The sequence below is a fragment of the Haliaeetus albicilla genome, chromosome 13 (genome assembly GCF_947461875.1).
Source record: "Haliaeetus albicilla chromosome 13, bHalAlb1.1, whole genome shotgun sequence".
In the NCBI taxonomy this organism is placed as follows: Eukaryota; Metazoa; Chordata; class Aves; order Accipitriformes; family Accipitridae; genus Haliaeetus; species Haliaeetus albicilla.
In genome coordinates, this window is record NC_091495.1 from 12,397,817 (window position 1) to 12,418,291 (window position 20,475).

General features: G+C 42.8%; 1 protein-coding gene across 1 annotated transcript; it reads right to left on the reverse strand.

The window, feature by feature from the left end:
* Nucleotides 1-1,154: 1,154 nt before the first annotated feature.
* Nucleotides 1,155-16,535, reverse strand: FLVCR1 (FLVCR choline and heme transporter 1). Its single transcript, XM_069800170.1, has 10 exons — nt 15,764-16,535; nt 12,338-12,482; nt 11,676-11,816; nt 11,297-11,364; nt 10,940-11,043; nt 9,686-9,796; nt 7,973-8,078; nt 7,642-7,753; nt 6,877-6,944; nt 1,155-5,458 (listed from the first exon to the last, which is right to left on the reverse strand). The coding sequence occupies exons 1-10, from the start codon at nt 16,403-16,405 to the stop codon at nt 5,396-5,398; spliced, it is 1,560 nt and encodes a 519-aa protein (XP_069656271.1). The 5' UTR covers nt 16,406-16,535; the 3' UTR covers nt 1,155-5,395.
* Nucleotides 16,536-20,475: the final 3,940 nt, after the last annotated feature.

Here is a 20,475-nt window from a genome sequence, read left to right on the forward strand (position 1 = left end):
ACAAAAAACTAAAAAAAAAAAAGAGAGAAAAAAAAAGAAGAAAAAAAAAAAGGATTTTCCTTCAAGAATGGCTTTAATCATAGTCAGGACAGCTTCACATTTCCCACTTACCTGATGAGGTTTCTGGTGTTTTCTTTCAAGAACGAGTGAGTATCTGCCAAAAAACAAACTTTAAGGCAATAATAATTTGCTGTGATTGTTCCTTCCCAGCTGTGGGAATGTTTAAATTGCAATGCTAAATGGGGATATAGCCTGCAGCTTTCAAAGAGATACTGTAAGAGGAATATGACCCTACAGTCCTGGTTGCAAAATGAAGAGCCCATCTGAAGATTCATCCCACTATTGAAGTGGATGCTAGCGTTGTTCTACAACAAAAGGCTTGTGTTTCCTGTGCTCTGCAGCACCTGCAGCCTCCTGTGAAGAATCTCGTATACAAAAATTGCTAAGAGGTAATCCCAGTTTTGTGGAAAAGAGAGGTAAAAAAACCCCAAAACTTTTTCTTAAAGTGACTACTTTCTTTGAAGCAGGTTCCTTCAACTTATCTGGCTCACAGCTGATGTGCTGGGGATCAATACTAAACACCTGAAGTGACAAAACCCTTGCAGAGTGTTCGCAACAGTCCTACTGTGCTCCCACTGAAGACACCTCTGGTTTTAGAAACAAAAGTTGGGCCGTAACAGAATGTAATGTCTCAATCTATCCTCTCTAAGAAGTTATTCTACCCTCTTTCCCCAGCTAATCTCTCTACAGCTGGGTGTTTTAATAAAATATTTGCACTAGCCTTAAGGAGATGGCTTTGGATTGTTCTGCTTTAGGGGTTAACTGCACTTTCTTTTCCTCACAGCCCTCTTCCAAAGCAAAGGAGGAGAAATCACTGTGCTAGAGCACTGCAAATCAACTAGTGATGCTAATACTTTTAATTCCACAGCCTGAGAAAATGTCTCTGTAAGCCAATACTCTTGTGTAGATTACATTTATATACCCCACATAAATGCACTCTGCATATACATGTGCATGCATGTTTATTAATGACAGTGTATCATTCACTTATAAAATTTTCCTACATTAAATGGCAGCTTCTAAGGAAAAAAATGAATCATTCTTAGACCATAAGCTGTATCAGCAGCTGTCAAAAATGGTAATCTTTGCTCCAATCAAGTTACATGTTATATACTTTATTAGTAACATATAAAGGTAAGGAATGATGCCACCCACATATACACATATGTGCAATATTGCAATCAGAGAATATTCATAACAAATTTTTAATTTTCTCTTGAAACAAAGAACGGGACACTAACAAAACCAAAATATTACAGCAAAAATTTTTGCTATCTTGATGAGAAGAACAAAGACATGAGCAGTAAATAACATGGGTCTTGCATGAAAATACATTTCTCTTAGGAATATTTTTTGCTTAATTCATTCTAGTTCATGCATTAACATCACTTCTCCCTCCTCACAGACTTCAGACCAAATTGGGGGGGGGGGGGGGGGGGGGCGGATCACGTGGGATATGGTAACTTAGCTTGTGGTCTCTGAATCATTAGTAGCCTATTACACTTAAGAAGGTGGTATATACATGTATTGAAAGACAGCAACCAGAAAGGTCACATGTTCCCATTCACACAGGAAAACTCATGAGTTCACAGAATGGAAAATGAAAGCAGTGAATGCTTATAGTTTAACCCAGTTTCACTTGGTTGTAGATGCACAAGATAGTCCAAAGATTTCTCAAAAAGCATTTTTTCATTAGGCAACATGGGCTGGCAGCTCTAATTACACACTCCAGTGATTGTCTCTGAAACAACAGACTGTCTTGAACAAAAGAGATGACCAAGATGATGAAGTTAGGAAAGCCCTATTAACCTGAAATGATTTATATGTATTCTTCCTACTTCTTCCCTTGTTTTTTTCTTCCTCGTAAAACATGAGCATTCAGCAACAGAAAAGAGATGCTATTAAAGACAAGCACCCATCTACAAAATAAATGCTCTGAAGGACTCATCTACCAAGCTGAAGAAGAAAGCTCTCAATTGTAGCAATTCCAGACTATGCCTTACAGGTCTGATATTTTCATACCCAGCCAACAGAAACAAGGCCATGTTAGGAATCCTAAGTAAAAATGGGTCAATGTTCTCTGGGTCTCTCCCACTGAAGTTAGCAAAAGTTTAACACAGTCTGGAAGAAACAAAGAAAAATGGGTTATTTTAAAGGCCGCTCTCTGAATCTTGTAGTTGAAATTTAGCAATTACACACCTTGGTGGGCCCCTGCAAACTTTGGGGCAGCCCCCTTGCTTAAGCTCACCATTACATGAGTTCTCTTGCAGCCTCTAGAGTTCTCTTGAAGCACTTAAAAGAAAAGCAAATTGAAAAGCAAAAGCTGATGCGTGGGATTGGGATGCCTCTCCTCACTTGGTTTCCCACTCCATCCTCTCACAGTTGACATGTAATTCCATTCATTAAACAATTACCTCTTTAAGCAGGTACAATTTTTAGCCCCCACCTCTACTCTTACTGGAGGGCTGAGCCAGAATCTCAAGGCTAAGAGAGTCAGAAACCCTATTTCCAATTCCAGATGGATGTTTGATTGGGTGGATGTTGTTTTTAAACAAAGAAAAATTAAAAGCAAAAAAACCAAAGCCCCAACTACCCCAAATTTATTTCTGCCATGAGCTAGAACCTTGGTTTCTTGACAGAGACATAGTAAGATTATTGCATAAAATACTGGTTTGTTCTTTATTTGCTCTTCATTTCGCTGCTGAGCCTTTTATTTAAATATTTTATTGTTGCCTGGAAATAGCTCACAGGTTTCCAACTTTCAAGCTCCTTTTAGAGGGAGGATGTAGATCCAGGACATAATTAAGCCTTCATTATTAGGAATATTTTCTTTTCAGGGACCCAGCAGGGTTTCCAGCATGCCAAAATCTTGTTTGGACCTTTTCAGAGGGTAGCCAAGTAATTTGGCAGAAGATAAACACAAGGAGCCAGAAGGGCTAGAATATTTTTTCAATAATCAGCTGAACATAACTAAAGAAACTGGAAACTAGTAGTGAAGAAATCAATTAAAAAATAGATTTTAAAAAGAAAGAAAAAAGCTCAATCTTTGAATTTGAACAGTGCGTACCAGACATCTCAGAAAGCATTCTGGATACTGCCAAAGACTTTCTATTGGACATTTGGAAACACTTCCCCAAAACTGCAAAAATATCTCATTAATATTTCTCAACAGCAGAAGTACAAAGCAACCACAGGCCATGAGCACAAGTATTTACTGAATCTGTATCTTGCCGAAGAACGTATATATTTTGGCATGCATTTTTTCTGAAGGGAAAAGCCACCCACAGATATCAAAAGGCAGGAACTTTCACTTTGCTTACTCAGGCTGAAAACATGTACATCCCTTGATGGGGCAGCTTAAATCACAGCAAGTCATTAAATGTAAAGAACTGGCATAATGAAAGCATCTCTACTGCTACCCCTATACTCTTGCCTGCCATTTGAATATCTATGAGTTACTTTTTCTATATTCAGCTACCTCACCAGAGGACTCTTCTCGTAGAGCTCGCCTCTCCAGGAGCAGCAAGGTGTACCCATTTCTCTCTAGCACTGGACCTGGCAAAGGGACATAGACCCTTTTTGGAAAGGAGAGTGTTCCAAGAATGCTTAGCTTATTCTGATATGTATATTGCCATTCAGTCTTCCCATGTCTGAAGCATTTATCATACAAAATGTTAAATCAAGATCATCAAGTTTAGCAGCTAAGTTTAGAAAGTTTACAGGGTCCTTTTTATATAAAAGGATCCTACAAATGAATCTACAGAGAGACAAGAAAAAGAAAAGCGCTTAACGATACTTATCATACTGAAAGACTATCTCGGAGTTAAAAAGTTCCCCATACCCAACTGTAACAATCCATGGAAAACTCCGAGTAGGATTCCTTCTGGATGGCACTACATTTGTGGGAACTCAAAGAGACGGCATCATTGATGGTACTGAACCTGCAGGCTCAGCTTGAAGACTGCTAAAGCTTAAATGTTTGCAAAAAGTCCACTAACTCAGGTCTGACTTTTTTCAGTAGTAGTAGGGCCTCAGTATTATTGTAGTGTTATCAATTCTGTAGGTGTGTAGACAGAGCACAAGGTAAAGAAGAATACTTTCAGAAGCACTGCAGTGAGATATCTGTATCCCAAATTCAGATAAATATAATAACACAAGGTGAATGTTAATGAAGTCTGCTCCTTTTGTAGCTAAGATGCACGACATAAACAGCAAATATTTCAAAGTGAGACATCAGTATTTTCCTTTCAGTCATCCTTACAGATTTTAACAAACTGCAAAAGACAGTATTTAAGTTATAAGAGCACAAAAATTTCACGAGACAAATGATACAATTCATAACACAGAGAAATAAATGCAAAAAAGGATAGAACACATTTTCTGATACTCCACAAATATTCAGAAGAGGTTTAACACACAAAATGGAGTTTCTTCAGCAGCACTGATTAAACTCAAGATGAGGCAAGGATCTTCTTTACGAAGTAAAGGCACCAGCTCTTCGTAAACACATACTCCTCTCACTTTAACTGAGAAAGCACTCAAAATATTCCATGGAGGCAACCTCTGTGGTAGCATTCCATTGCCTATAAATACTTCACAGTATAGATGTCAAAGGCCTTTCTCTTCCTCTTTACTGTATTTAATAAGAAAGGTTTTTTTCTTCAATTTGTCTACTGTGAAACTCTGTAAATCTCCCTGGAAATGTTACAATGAATCTGTAAGACAGCGTTTCCTCTTATCTGCCTTCTGATATCTATCAAGAAGTTTCAAGGCAAAAGAAATGTCAGATGCCAGTATGAAACACACACGTTTCCAGTCATCTCTTGTTTTCAGTATTGTGCTATAGACAGTTTCCCAGAAGAAACCATTGGCTTATATTAAAAATACAGATACATTTAAAAAAAAACAACTTGTGAACATCCTCTAGCTGTGCAGCTACCTACTCTCTGACTTTTCAAATGCATTAGCAAAGACTGAACAAGAAACGAGTATTAGATACTTCTGATCATTGACAACTGTACTTCAGGATTCCAGATTTTTTCAAATATGCGTCCTGAATGTGCATGTCTCCCTAGCATGGAGACTATTCACACAGTTCTTTACTAATGAAACTGCAGAACTTGAAAACTGTTAAAATAAATATTCCATACAAAGGTGAGTTATTTGCATCTTGGGCAAAACGAATGGAGCATCTTCATAGTTTCCACCGCACAAATATCACCAATATCACCAAACACATTTTGCTACTCATACACACAAATCCAGTGATTATACTAATTAATATTGTTCAGTATCCAACCAAACTTGTGCGTTTCTAAGTCACCTTATTTCAGCTTTATAAAGCTGACTGTATTTTTAATGTAGTACTTTCAGGTTCTACAGGACTGTCAACTGGTACCTGGAGAGGGGGAAAAAAAAAAAAGCAGGAATTAAGCTGTTACTCAGCAGAAGCTATTTCCAACCTCAGTATTCTTGGGTAATTATTAGGCTAGAATCCAACAGTATATGTAGTTAATGAGCCAAATTAGGCATTTATAGAAAGCCTTATTTTCCCTTTTATCTGTAATGAAAAAAAAAAACCAGAACAAAACCAAAAAAAACAAGAATTGAGTTTCTTATTATAACTCTAAAATATATATTTACTGCATATAGATATTTATCACATGGAGATTAACTTTCAGGGTTTTTTCTCCATTACATTTAAACACAGTAGAATCTTGATGATCAAGGTTTGGCATCAAAGTGCTATTGTACCTTATTAACATAGGCAGCTCTCAAATATTTATGGTAATATCAGGGCAAGGACTCCAGTTTTTTTTTATATCCTGGCTAATATAAATGAAGTTGCGTGACCATCTAGGCTAATTAACAAGGTGATAACAGAAAACAGGCAAGTCATGGACCACTGCCTATAGTCAGCATGTACACCCCGAGATAGCCCTGACCCAGGCTGCTAAACCCACAGGATGCCATAGTGTGCACACACAGCTGCACAGGTTTCAGGTTCGAGTTGCTCATATAGCACCAGCTTGGAAGTTTCTGAACCTTATGCAGACACTAACTGCGTGCACCTGATCGCAGATGATCAAAAGCTGCTATATATATGTATGCAAGACACCTACACATAAGAAGTGTGACAAAGGATCTTGCAATATCTGACTCCAAAAAGCTGTTTCATTATCTTGATCCAAATGACCAAAAAACTCACAGCACTGAAAAAAGTTTCCAATGGCAGCCTTATTTCTACTAGTAACTGTGATAATTTGGAAAAGCTGCTGAAACATGGTCTTAGGTCCTGAACAGCAGAAAGTGCTACACTCGCTCTTCATTTAAATTGAGAGGGTGCTCAGCAGAACAGACCCAGCTCTTCATGCAGCACAGTGTAGAAACTGCAGCATGACTTCTGTTCATCAGACACTGACCTCACTTAAAGGGAGAGCAGGTATTTTAAATAAAATATGTAGTCTCTAGTACAGCCTCCTAACCCAATACACAAAACAGCTTCACAATTTACAATGCTACCTGCAAATAGGAAAAAGCAAGATTCAAGCAACAAAATCAGAGATTAATATTAGGCACTTAAAATTCAGGAAAATCTGAGAGCAGAATGTCTTTCAGTTTTTTTCATAGAAGCTAAGGTGAGAAACAGATATCTGAGGGCAGCATCCCACGTGGCTCTGTTGTTCCAAAACCGCATGGAAACAGTCATACTATAAGTTTTTGTCAATTACTCTTTTGCTGTTAATATTATTATGCCAACAGAAGCCAAGCATTCAAGTATGGCAATACAACCACAGTAAAAGAGTCACCACTTACAGCTTTAACATCCAAATTCATAATCCCCGAATTCACATTGTGTCTTCGCAAATCTGATTTTATTAAGGCTGAAACAAAACAAAACAAAAAAAAAAGAAAAAAGAGAAAGGTGGTTCACAACTTTGCAATGACATGCCTTTCAAGGGAAATGTACAGTGCAAGCACATAGAAGCTGCTTTCAGCACATATTCAAAAAACCTGTATTCACCCTTGCAATTTGAACTTACTGACAATTTGAACTTGCTCCTCACAAAGCACACACAGAAAATGACAATAAAAGCTTTTAAACCATGAGTACTTAAAGCAAAGCTTGATGGTTTTAGCACTTTCAGCACATTTGTAAGTACCAGCATGTGTAAGTCACTCGTACAGTTCAGGAATACATCAGCCATTTCTTGCATTTGGAAAACTACAAACTGTCTCCATTTATGTATTTGTTTACATCTACTATCTTACTCTGGAGATAGACATCTGCCTCAAATTCAAGACATGACCTAAGAAATGGGTGACAGATGGCTGTCCATATATTAGTAACATCATCCTTAAAACAAACGGGGTGCACACAGCAAGTATTTAAAGTGAAAAACAAAGCAAAAAAACCCCAAACCAAACCCTGCACTTTCTGTCAGCCCAGACAGAAAGCCACCTATTTAAATCCTGGATGTCCAAGACATCTGAAAACTACCCAGAAATTCACTATCTCAAAAAAACCCTCCCCATTTTTACATTAAAGAGAAATCATTACTTACATTTCTGATTAATTACCTGTTAAGATAATGCCCACAAAAATCCAAGCACAAAGAAAGAGGTTTCCTGCACGAGGACTGTAGTCTGTTGTGAGTTTTCCTTGAACAAGTGTAAAGACAATTCCAAATATCTATAAACAAACAAGTCACTTCATCAGGATCACATAGAAAAGAGCCATCACTCTACCTTGCAAAGTTTCAGGTCACATCTTATAAAAGCCAAATTTAAAAAATTAAGACTACAGCAACACAACAGAGACTTAACAGCCAAGTCTAAGAAAGGCTTCTTAGATTCAAGCAGAGTGGCCTTCCTGAACATTACTTCACTTGAAGAAATAAAATGATATAACCTGTGCTGATGCATTAAGGAGACCTGAGGAAGTGCCTTCAGACTCTGGGTATGTAATTTCCACAGCAAATTCAAACCCAAGTGGGAGATAGCCAGTCATGAAGAACCTGTTGAAGCGGAGAGTAAGAGGATGACAGGTATGGCCTTCATCTATTACTACAGCTAAGAAAATCAAACATGAACACATGGTATTATGAATTAGCTGGTATTCTGAACTGTCTGTTTTCAAGACCTAACATGATTCAACGCTTGCTTTGTCTGCTTCGTTCCCCTGACCTCATCCAACAATTTTAGCCATACATCTCTCTTTTTAGGACAAAGATGTTTTAACATATTTGTCCTGTTTCCCATAACCACCTGAATACATATGAAACAACCTTCTCTGACCAGTCCACAAGCCACTCCATAATTGAAGCCAATTACTTTAAAATGAAAGACATACACGAACGTCATCATTTCATCAGCCCAAACATCTGTGCTGGAGGACAAAAAAGAGACCATCAGTAGGGAATGAGGCTGGATGTGGAAGAAGCTGAGGGGACCAATGGGTGACAGGAAGAGCAGGGGCTGAATGCAGTTGAGATTGGTCAACTAGTTTTTAAACTGAAACTCTCAAAACATTTCTGGCTCTACCTTGACGGCCGTGTCTGGACACAGCACCATTTCCTCAGCACCTTTGGGGGCTCTTAGATTATGTATCTATGAGAAGTGCTCATGCTCTTCTGAGCCAACAAAGCACCCAGCATGTTGCTCAGGCTATCAAAACATAGATTAATCAAAATGCACAGAAGCCAGTCTTCCTAGATTTGCTCATTAAACTCTAATCACTTATCCACTGGGCAACAGAAAGATTCAGCTTTACTGCAGACAGCTTTTTGAATTGGAACCAAACAAATTGACCACATACAGACTTCTGTTAGCTTGTCCTGGTTTCAGCTGGGATAGAGTTAACTGTCTTCCTAGTAGCTGGTACAGTGCTATGTTTTGAGCTCAGTAAGAGGAGAATGTTGATAACACTGATGTTTTCAGTTGTTGCTCTGTAGTGTTTAGTCTAAAGTCAAGGATTTTTCAGCTTCTCAAGCCCAGCCAGCAAGAAAGCTGGAGGGGCACAAGAAGTTGGCACGGGACACAGCCAGGGCAGCTGACCCAAACTGGCCAACAGGGTATTCCATACTGTGTGATGTCATGCCCAGTATATAAACTAGGGGGAGTGGGGGCAGGGGGAATCGCCACTCAGGGACTAACTGGGTGTTGATCGGTGGGTGGTGAGCAATTGCCCTGCGCATCATTTATACATTCCAATCCTTTTACTATTACTGTCATCATTATCATTATTAGTTTCTTCTTTTCTGTTCTATTAAACCATTCTTATCTCAACCCATGAGTTTTACTTCTTTTCCCAATTTTCTCCCCCATCCCACTGGGTGGGGGGGGAGTGAGTGAGCAGCTGCGTGGTGCTTAGTTGCTGGCTGGGGTTAAACCATGACAAGCTCCATAAAAATGTTAAATGAAATTCACTGAAAAATCAGTTACTTTCAGTTTATTCTGATATAACAGAAGGTGAAACCCTAGTAAGCCCTATCTGTACTGTGAGCTATAGGAATAGGTTGAGAGCACAGCAACAGAATATACAGCAGACTCATTTAGTTAAACAATTAAATACTGTTTCTGAACAGAACTGCAGTAAGTCTTCTAGTCCTCTTTAATCGCTCACCCAAGTACTCCTCCAGTCACGAACACTACTATAAGGTATCCGAGGTCCAGGGTAAAAGTAAATACCAGCAACCCAATGAAAGAGAGAACGTAAACAATCAAAGTAGTTTGCCTGCAACCCAACAACAACAACAAAAATTAACATTGTTAACATAAGGTCATAGCACATTGCTGAAGCATGGAAGAGTAATATAAACATTACTTACTCTCTAACAACTGACATTCTACAGCTATAAAGTTTGCTTCATGTAATTCTGACTCAAACATGTCACACAATGAGAATGTATCCCTTCCCAAACTCTGTTGCCTTGGTTATAGACTGCTTTGCTCAAGGCTAAAAAGACTTACTCAGACTCTCAAAGAGTGGACAATCACAGCAGATACTATTACCTTAAAATTAATTTATTTCTCTGCTATGTTGTACCTCTTGGCCATTCTGCAGCGCTGCCCATTATACAATACACGAGCAGCCAAATCGATCACTATTACCAATAAAAGTCAGCCTAAGAGGCAAGTCAAACAAATCTCATTACAATGTTCTACTTATTTTAAATCTGGAATAAGGGATATCATCCAAAATATTAAAGCACACATCACTTATTTATAAGCCAAAACACATGCAGAAACAAAGCCAATCTACAGCATTAACATCCATTAGGTTTTAGAGCTCTTGCACATAATGTACTAAGAGTCACAGGGGAGAACTACTCCACCGCAAGCAGTGCTCCAGGGCACTGCTCACTCCTGAGGGGCACCACACCATGGGTGATGGACCCAGGAGTTCCTACCCCGGAACAGAGCTCTGCTCCATGGTCATCCCTGAATTAAAGCAAATATTATGCTTACTAATAGGACCGGGAGTAGTATAAAAAAAAAATTAGAATCCATCAATTGCCCATTTTACAAAACCAGGCAGAGTAGGTTTTGAGCCTTTATGACTTCCTAGGAGAAGGAGCCCACTGTAAGACATACAGTGCTTTCCTTGTTAGCCTTACACTCCTGAAGAGACAGGAGTAGATGGAAAACCCCTTTGCATCTTTGCATTCTCTGCTCTCATTTCTTTTGGCGAAGAACCAGTAAGAGTCTCAAGCTTTTCCCGTAGCCTCAGAAACTAGTCTCTACCAAGGCCGCTAAAAGATCAGGAGTGAACTGCATTTTATCATCAGTTCACTTCAGCCCTTATGTTGCAATATTTCTCTAATGCAATTGCACCACTTTCCTACCCCTAGCCCCATACATGCCTACCCACACTTACTTGTATGTTTTAGTGTAATCCAGCCACAAACCACAAATAATCGAACCCACCATTCCTGCCACCACCAGTGTCAAGCCAATTCTCCCAGCGTTCACTTCTTCACCCTTTCAACAAATATTTATATGGTGCTCATTAATAACTTGCTTCCACTCAGAGTCAAGTTCAGACCTCTTGGCAGTCATAAGCGCAAACAAACATTCCTATGACTCCCATAGCTGTATGGTGCAAGAAACTGTAGGGAGGTATAAAGGAAACCAAACGTCTGAGCACACATAGCACCTACATAATAATAAACATCACCTCTGCAAAGGTACAGTAAAAAAAAAAAAAAATACAAAGAAGATCCAAGAAACTTACCTCATAATGAGTTACTACCATCTGGTTTAATAACGTGGAGACAGAATAAAATGCCCCTGTCATAATACCTGCAGTACCAAAAGAAAAGCTTCAGTCATTCCAGGTGTAGCCACGCAGATCTGGTACCCTAAAGAGTTAATCTTTATTTATTTAAGACTCGCATCAGAGGCAAAACCTTTTATCTGCCAGGTAAAATCTCTTCACCAGACCTACATATGGTATTTTGAATCCTGCCGGACTTGCCAGCACTGGCTGTTGAGTACGTAAAAGCTTGACAGTCCCTCCCACATAGAAAATCACCACCACAACTAAAACTCGATATGTTTTCGGCACACATTTGAACTGTTCTGCCAGACTACAGCCAGACAGCATCACTTACCGTAACTGATCAGCAAAAGTACAAATGGAATATTTTTGAACAAGTTAATAATCGACTGCTTGTAGGAGTAATCCTCGGGAGGCATGGTTTGCAGGACAGCTTGAGAGTGACTAGGAGGGTATTTGGGCTTTTCTTCAAACACTGGGGAAAAAGAAGGAACAATTTTGACTTGTTTTCACCAGACTAATGCTTTTTCTTTTTGAAGTGTTTTGGTTTCATGAATTTCAGAAGATTAACTTGTGGTTTTTAACACTTCCATGAAACAAATATTCTAGATTTTCTCATGGAAGAATCAAGTCACAGCCACAAAGGTTGTGCTAATTATTCGGTCACATCTGATTGCTACCAACGTATGGTCAAAGACAGACTTTATCTGCAATGTGTCTAGAGCTTTGTATCCGAATTGTAAGACTAACAGAGAGACTTCAAATTACATCATAATGTCCTTGTAGCAAAAAGTCTAAGTGAACTAAATATTCTGAGAGAGGTCACTCCACGTGAAGCACGACATACAGTAAACTGGTTGTTGCTTAACCCTGGAGCAACAGGTAAGTGAACACAAGTAAACTCGAGAAACTACTTTGAGCAAAATCAGATTTTAAGTGAGATGTTGTAAACACTCCCTATGGTCACCATTTAAATTACAGGAACAGAAAACTTACCAACTCCTGTTAAGAAGAACAAAAGCGTGGACACTATTGCTGTTCCATAGAACATGATGCTGATGTTATGTGCCATTAGATTGATATCGTCAGGTGTATTTGGAACCAAAACAGGAGGCAACAAAAAGCCAATTGCAGTGCCAAGCTGGAAAGCAAGAAAAGAAAACCAAAAATCATTTCCCTGGGAACATAAAAATTAACAGAATTGAAAAGCCTTACCAGGTAGAAATCAGAATTTATATCATAATAAGTATTAATAAAACAATGAAGGGCAAGTGTTCCTTTAGTATTATACTTCTGAGCCATCCACTCTCAATGACATTTCACAATCAGGTCTTCCATAACTCAGGTTTTAACCTTTTCATTTCTAAATTAAACTACAATACTACACCTAGTTGATAGCACATTTAACAACTAAGCATTAAGGAAGTTTTTTTGCAGAAGAATCTTTCACAAGAAAATACTGTGTGTGCACATAAATTTGTATTGGTCATCCTGCAACTGAAGGCCTAGAGATGACAGAAGTCTCCAGCTACTCTTGTAGAAAGCGTCTTCTCTTTTTCTCAATCAAAATCCTCCACTTGATGTCACAATCCTGCCACTACAGTAACAAAGACTGACATGCAAGGTTTACTGCAGATCTGATAAAGCAGAGAAGAGCAAGAGAAAAGGAGCATCCTTATTAAGAAACACAAACCCAAAACCTACATCTGCAATTATTGCTAAGGAAATAAAGAAAAAAAAAAAAATCACAAAATGAAGTAGTAGTGGGTTTGTATCTGTAGTCAATTCCAACGTAGCAACTGATTTTGTATTAAAAAGGACAAAAAAACGAGGACTGAAATTTTGGGTATATATATATATATATAAAGCATTTTAAAACATGAAGGAACAATAGTCTTGGACTACTCTCCAATTTATCTCTGCTGCTCCTCCAAAACTAAACTGTGTTTTAAAGTATTAGAACAAATTTTTTTTTTTAAACTAAAAAAAAAAAAAAAATCTGCTTCTGTTTCAGGTAAAAGAATAAAATAAAAAAGAGCACCAAAGACTGTTGGAGTAGTAAGTCCAACACTCAGAAAGTACTTAAATTAAAGGTGTGCCAATGTGCTTACACAAAGCGCCCTTTGTGCATATGCCCGATGAGGGTTTTGCTGCCTCCCCCCGCCGCATCAGATTCACACAGTATCCAGTGCTCATCTGAAGAGTTTGTCCCTTTTTATCCTCACCCTTCAGTATATGAACCCTACAAACATGAACCGAGTACACAATTACTCTTTTTCTTAAGGTATGTTTTTTCCTCCCCCAGTCAGTGTGAGTCGATACAGTACTCACAGTATTCCAAGAAAGTCAAATGATACCATTTTTCACGTTTTACATCTAGAGAGGTTAAGGCCAGAAGGATCGAGAGTTCCAAGGAGTCTGGTGTGCCCAGTTTAAGATGCTGAATAGTTGTGGAAATTTGGCACTCCTGACAACCCAGTGATTTGTGTTTCAACTGCAAATGGTCGGCATCTCAGGAAATAACGGGTGCGATCTGATTTTTGATGACTACTCTGTCCCTCCTCTGCCTGCGGTCTCAGCCCTGTTTGCTGTAGCTCTGAAGTTATGCAAAATATCTGATAATGACCAACAGCCCAGTTGATTGTAGCAACCCAATTGTTACACAGCTCACTTTGTGCAATTAAACAAGTACAGCGAGACTATATTGTAAACGCATATGGAGAAATGAATTGCGTTGGAATATACAGACAACATTACTTCTAACTTCCAAGTGCCTAATTTGTCATTTCACTACTCTTTCAATCTAGCTTTTGAGAGGTGGTGTTTTTTTTTTTAAGAAAGCAAAAACTGAGAACAGAGAAGTTCTATTGTCTGACACTTCGTCAGTCTTCATGGGTCACAAGCAGGACTGGGATCTTAAGACCTATGTAGCACACAGGTCTGAGCTAGCAGGGTACAGCACAGCTGCAGAATAATCTATAAGCCTTTGCACAGGACTGCCAGAGGGAGACGAAATACACTTTGTCAGTGCGTTTCACAGGTGTTTCCCTGTCAGAGGGCTATCAAGCAGGTCGGCACACTGAGATCAGTCCTAGCTTCTGGAGGAATGTGCTCCAGAAACAACTAAAGTTTATTGTGTTCACACCTCTGCTCTCGTTTTCCTTGTCCATCTTCCTCATGGCTCCCATCCACACAATCCCTGCACTCTTGCTCCTGTCCTGCACCACTTCAACCCCCGTATCTCAGCATCCAAGCAAAGCATCAGTTTCAGACTCAAGTTGGATCCTTGGCACCGCACTGCAGAACTGAAATCCCAGTAACTCCTTGCTACTGGGAGGACCAGTGCATGTCAGGAAGAGCGGAAATTTAGCTGCCAAAGAAACCTTTAACCTGATTCTGGGACACAGAAGCAGAATTTTTGCTCAACTACTAAACCAACCAACCAACAACCCCCCATCTCTTCAGTCCAAAAGGGACAGTTGACTTGTGCACTGGAAGACTGCAATGCAAAAAAATTGTTTTGGAAAAGCATTGGGAAAACTATAAACAGCCAGGTATGAGCTAATGAGCAACCCTAACTGTAAATACATAACGCTAATATTACTGCTGTAATAATCCAAAGTGCACAAACATAAAATCATTAGACTCACATGAGGAAAAACAAATCCCCTGTTACCTTAATTAAACCGTACCTATGACCTCAGCCTGCACCAGCGATGTTGATTGGAATCTTAACCTTTTGTTGCCACAAAAAAGCGGGGACAGTGGCAGGGGGCGAGAACAAGGCTATGGGAGGAAAAAACCCATCAGTATCATATCTTCACCCGTGCTTTCAGATACGCCTGTTCCAGCTCTCTGAAACTGGCCGTGACCAGGGAGATCGAGGAAATCTGTGACTCGGTTATCAGCTCCCCACAGCGACGTGAGCCCTTGCAGTATTACAGAAAACTTCATGAGTCACCAAGGCATTGACTACTGGCACTTAGCGATTTGAGGCCGTATTTAAAAAGCAGAAACTAATACATGCCGGCACCGGGGCTCTCCACAGAGGTTCACGTACTTCACCCCCCTCCAGCTGGGGGTGGATTCAGTCGGATGAACGATGCTGAACGCGAGAGACAAGATGCCGAACACGAGGAGAAGAGAAAGCAGGGCAGGACGACTTCCAAGAAGGGTCTCAACCGACGGACTCCAGGCAGCCGAGAGAAGCGCGCGAGCTGCTGCACACCCGCCACGCGGCCAGCGTCCCGCATGGCGAGGCTGGCTGGGCAGGGCGGGACGGGACGTCGCATCACCTCCGCGCTTGCCCCCGCTCCGTCCCTTTTCCTCTCTCCAGCGCTGCCCCGCAACCATTTCTCGGGGAACGCCTTCTCCCCCCTAACCGACGGACGCTAAGGCAGCCCGCTTCCCCTCCGCCCCTACCTGGTTGCCCAGCACGGCCACGGCGCAGGCGGTGGAGACCTCGGTGGGGCCGAACCAGACGGAGGCGATGCGCGAGGGCAGCCCCAGGATGAAGACCTGGGCGACGGCGCAGACGGCCTGGGCCGCCAGCGTGAGGGGGTACCGGCCGGGGGCCAGGCTGGCACACTTGAGCCAGGCGCCCAGGCCGTTGAGGCCGGCGCCCAGCAGGGCGGTGAGGCGCAGGCCGCGGGCGTCCAGCAGCCAGGTGGCGGGCAGGATGAGCGGCACGTAGGCCACCATGTAGACCATGGAGAGCCAGTCTATCTGCGTGAAGGAGACGCCGTAGAAGCCGGCGAAGACGTTGCTGAGGATGCTGTACTGGATCCACTGGAAAGCGTTCACCAGCGAGTAGCAGCTGAAGACGGCCAGCACCGCCAGCCGCCGCCGCGACAGCCGCGTCTCCGGCCGGCCGCCCGCCGCCGACAGCATGGCCTCGGCCTCGGCCGCCCGCTCCCCGCCGCCCGCCGGGGCCGCCCGCCCGCCGCCCTCCGCCTCCTTGCCGGGGAGGAAGCCGTTGCAGCGCTGCAGGGGGGGCGCGGCGGCGGCCGCCGGCATCTCCCCGCTCTCCCCCTCCGCCTCCTCCTCGCCGCCGTCCTCCACCATCTCGGCCGTCTCGCCGCCCAGCTTCCGCGGTGGCAGCGCCGGCGGGCGCAGCCCTGCTCTGCCTGGCAAGGTCACTCGCCTCCGGATCCCGGATCCCGCGCCGCCGCCGAGACCACGCCGCCGCCGCTGCCGCCCCCCGCCGCCCCGCCCCGCCCCGGCGGGGAAGGGAGGGCCCGAGCGGGAGGCGGCCCCGGGAAGTTGGGGCGGGGCCGGGGGATCTCGCCGGGCGGGGCGCCGCGCGGGTGTGCGGGCGTACGTGCGTGCACACACACGTAGGCACACGCGCGGCCCCCTCCTCACAGTCTCTTAGAAGGGCTGCCGTGCGGGTGGCCGAGAGCCACGCGGAGGCGGGAGTGATGCCGGCAGTGCCCACGCCCCCCCCCGGGAAGGAGCAGCACAGTCCTCGCGTTCTCGGCCGGCGCATCCTACGCAGGCAAGGCCGAGGGGGCGCCGGCCCTGCGCGGGGCGGCCGGTGGTCGCCTGCCTCCCCCGGCCGCACCGCAGGCTCCCTCGGCCGCTGCGCAGGGGCCGCGCGGGCCGCGCCGCTGCCAGCGCGTTCGGGGAAGATCAGCGGCCTTCCCCGGCGGTAGTCGGGTTTGTCTCTGCCCTGCGGCCGTGCGGAGAAACGTACTGGAGCGGGCAGAGGCGGAGGCCCGAATCGCGGCGGAGGGTGGCCGGGACGGGGTGGGCGGCGAGGGGGCTGCGCCTCCGCCCCTGCCCCTCGTTGCCGCCAGAGCCGCAGGCGACACGTTCCCCGTTTCCACTCGACCTCCGAAAGTTGGATCGGCCCGTACCCCAGAAAACCGGCCGGCCAGTTTCCACATCGCTTCAGTAAGCGATCTTCCCTCACACCCTGCTCCGTACGTGTCCGCACAGGAGCAGTGTCTGGCAGCCCCTGCCACGGTTCGTCATTCTGCTGCTGCCCTTATAAAAAGACGGGCTGTTCTCCGAAGAGCATTAGGGAAAGACACAAATATTCAAGTTCGTTAGCGGCGTTAGAAGTATTTTACTGGCTTCCGTGGGAAATCACTTGGCGTGTGTTCAGCAAGCAACACACTGCACGTTGTCCACAGACATGTCAGAGCCTAATCAGATCCGTGTCTGTGCGGTAGATGCGCTTAGCCCCCAGTCTGAAGTTCCCTCGCTAATTACGAGTTGGTATTTTACTCAAGATCAGGTGATCTGTGTAAGCCACAGTTCCTGATCTTATTTGCAGCATGAATACTAACATGGACACATGCTTCAAAATATTAATCTGGCTATGTTTGCTTTCCCTGAGCACTTGGCTGAGCAACCGTAGTGATGATTGCAGGGACCAGGGATTTTTAGAGACTACTAGAAGTGAATCCTGAATTTGCAGATCACAGGTGTGTGTTAGAAACCTGCTTTTTAAAAATAAAGTTACCTGTGTCAGATTCAAGCCCTTCTTGCCTCTTTCTTTCATGCCAAGAAAAAGCCTTATTTACTTTTACTTGGCCTGTGTAAGATCAGATGCTGGCTAAATTCTTCTGAATTCCTCTGCCTGACTTCACACTTCAAGTGCTATGGGCTGCAGCAATGAAGCCTGCCTTTTTTAAGACAGGAGTTCAAGAGGAGGTGTAGTGGGAACTGAAACAAACATTACCAAAGCAACAGAGTAGCCAGCTTTCACTTTAGGAACATATGTCAGTGTTACACATTGGTACAAATATGCTGAAAACACACCTGAGACAACCTCTATGCTAGTACTTCCAGCAGAGCCCATTCACGGTCACTGGGACCTGGTCATCCACACTGCTGGACCGGTACAGCAATCCCTGGCACAGGCTGTGGGTTGGCCTTGGGCCCAGGGAAAGGACCGTGGCACTTCGGTTGGGTCATATAGATGTAGCATTAGCATCCTAAACAGCTCTTGTTCTTTTAGAAGAAGGTGTAAACATTGATCTGCAGCTAATTTCATTTAACATTTTTCCCTGTTGAATTTTGGATGACTTCAAAGTCCATCCAAAGATAACATTTACTCCTTAAAGACAGGGGAAAATAGGCTTTGTTCTTCTCTCATTCTTGCTTTTCCTACTGTTAACACCCTTGGCTCCATACAGCAGGCAGAGCTGCTGCCAGCAAATTCCCTCAGTGAAAGGTTCGAATTCAGCCTGTTCCAGAATGGCCGGCACGCCTTGGGTTTCACTGCCACAGCACCCGCAGAGCATCGTCTCCTCTGTCCTCCTGACGGTTCAGCACACAGAGCGTCATCTGCTTCCTGCACAAAAGAAATAACTAGACGTCAGGGAACAGTAGACAAAAAGAGGCTAAGCCTGGCAGTGGAAGGAGCACCTGGATGAAACCTACCTCCTAGAAGGAAAGGAGACTTTTCCCAGAAGGAAGTAAGTTTATTTACAACAGATCAACACGAAGCCAAATCCACCTTTGCTACAGCCACACTGATCTTGGTGAAATAAAACCAGGTTGATTTTGATGAGGTACAGTCAATACAATTCTATCTTTGGGGATATTTATCTCCAGAAATATCTTTCTAAACAAGAAAGGAAAAGGCAAATCAAATTGACAGCATCAAGGCAAGGCTCTGATACTTATCTCCTGACTTTTTACGCTACTGTTATTTCATAGGCTTCACAACCATTACTTCTGATTTACACCCATTTGTTTGAGAAGCAGGGCCAAGGACATAGCTGCCCAGCAAGAGAAAGTTATGGCATGACAAACATCCATTGCAGGAGTTCACTTAAAATGTCCATCCTTGGATTTTTACATTTCATGGACAATTTATTAAGCTAAAAACAGAACACTTATGTCAAGGTTTACAGCACAAGTTTAGCTTAAAACTGCCGCTACCCTTTTTCAGTCTACCCTCTAAATGAAAATTTAGGGTCTCCTGAATATTCCTGTTAGTGATAGAGCCAGAAATTTCTCATGTATACCCAAACATTAACAAAGTTGTTTTCCTGAATGCTGTGAAAAGGCTAAAACACATCTTATCTATCGGGCAGTCACTGGGAAGTAGCTGATACTAATTTACTCTACAGCAATTATTTTCTTGTGCCCAAATTCCAGAAGTCAGGCAGAGGCCAAGCACTCAAATTTTCAGGCTGGAGAAAGTTAAAAAGCAATTAGAAATGCAGTATCCTTATTTGTAGTGGTGTTACTGTTCCTCCTGTAGTATATGTTCCATTGAAAGAGCAATGTATTTTCATAACTATTTCCAAACTTTATCTTGCAGATAATGCCATCTTTGTACAAAAAAATGGCTCAGAAGGTGCCTTTTTGTTTCAGTCCAGGGCATTTCACAAAATAAAGGAAACCCAGCTATAGAGTGCTGCTTTCAGGGTGTAATTAGCTTTCTGACACTCCTACCTGCATTATTTCAGTGACATCAACTCCTAGGTAGGTCCTTCTTCCAATCCTCAAAATGGTATCTAAGCCAGCCCCCCCAAAAAACCCACAAGTCAATCTATCTTTGTAAAACTTGAGCCCAAGGTTAGGAGTCTGCAATGAACAATGTAGAATGTTGCCAGGCTTCTCTTTTTTAATGTTTCAAACCATATGTTTCAGTCTCTAAAGGAAAAAAAACACCTTTATTTTATAATGCATTTAACTCTTGGTTATGATTTTCAATGCAAAAATTGATCTCTCAATGCAGAGAAAACATACATGGCAGGAGTGCACCAGGTACTTGTCTTCCAGGCGAGTTGTTTGAACAAGAAAACTACAGCAGCTTAAGAAAGGGATTTCAGAACAAAAGATCTGAAGTTCCAACTGAGCTAGAAATGAACTGTTTTAGCAGGACTTTAAACAAACCTCAATAAGCTGGACTTGAAAGAAAGTAGTTGGAGAGTCACATGTTTAAATTTCTTGATTGAAAGCTATTACAGAATACAGGGGAAAATGTAAACATCCTCTTACTCCTATGCAGTCCTCATTCCAGCAACATTTGCCCACTCTCCCCACAAGGTAAAGCCATAATCCCACCTGGAGTATGAGCACGTGCAACACAAGGCACTTAACTGAAATTTGTTTGTAGGTGCAGGTGTTTGTCTGGCCACCTCAATTTTGGAATATGACTGCCCACAGTA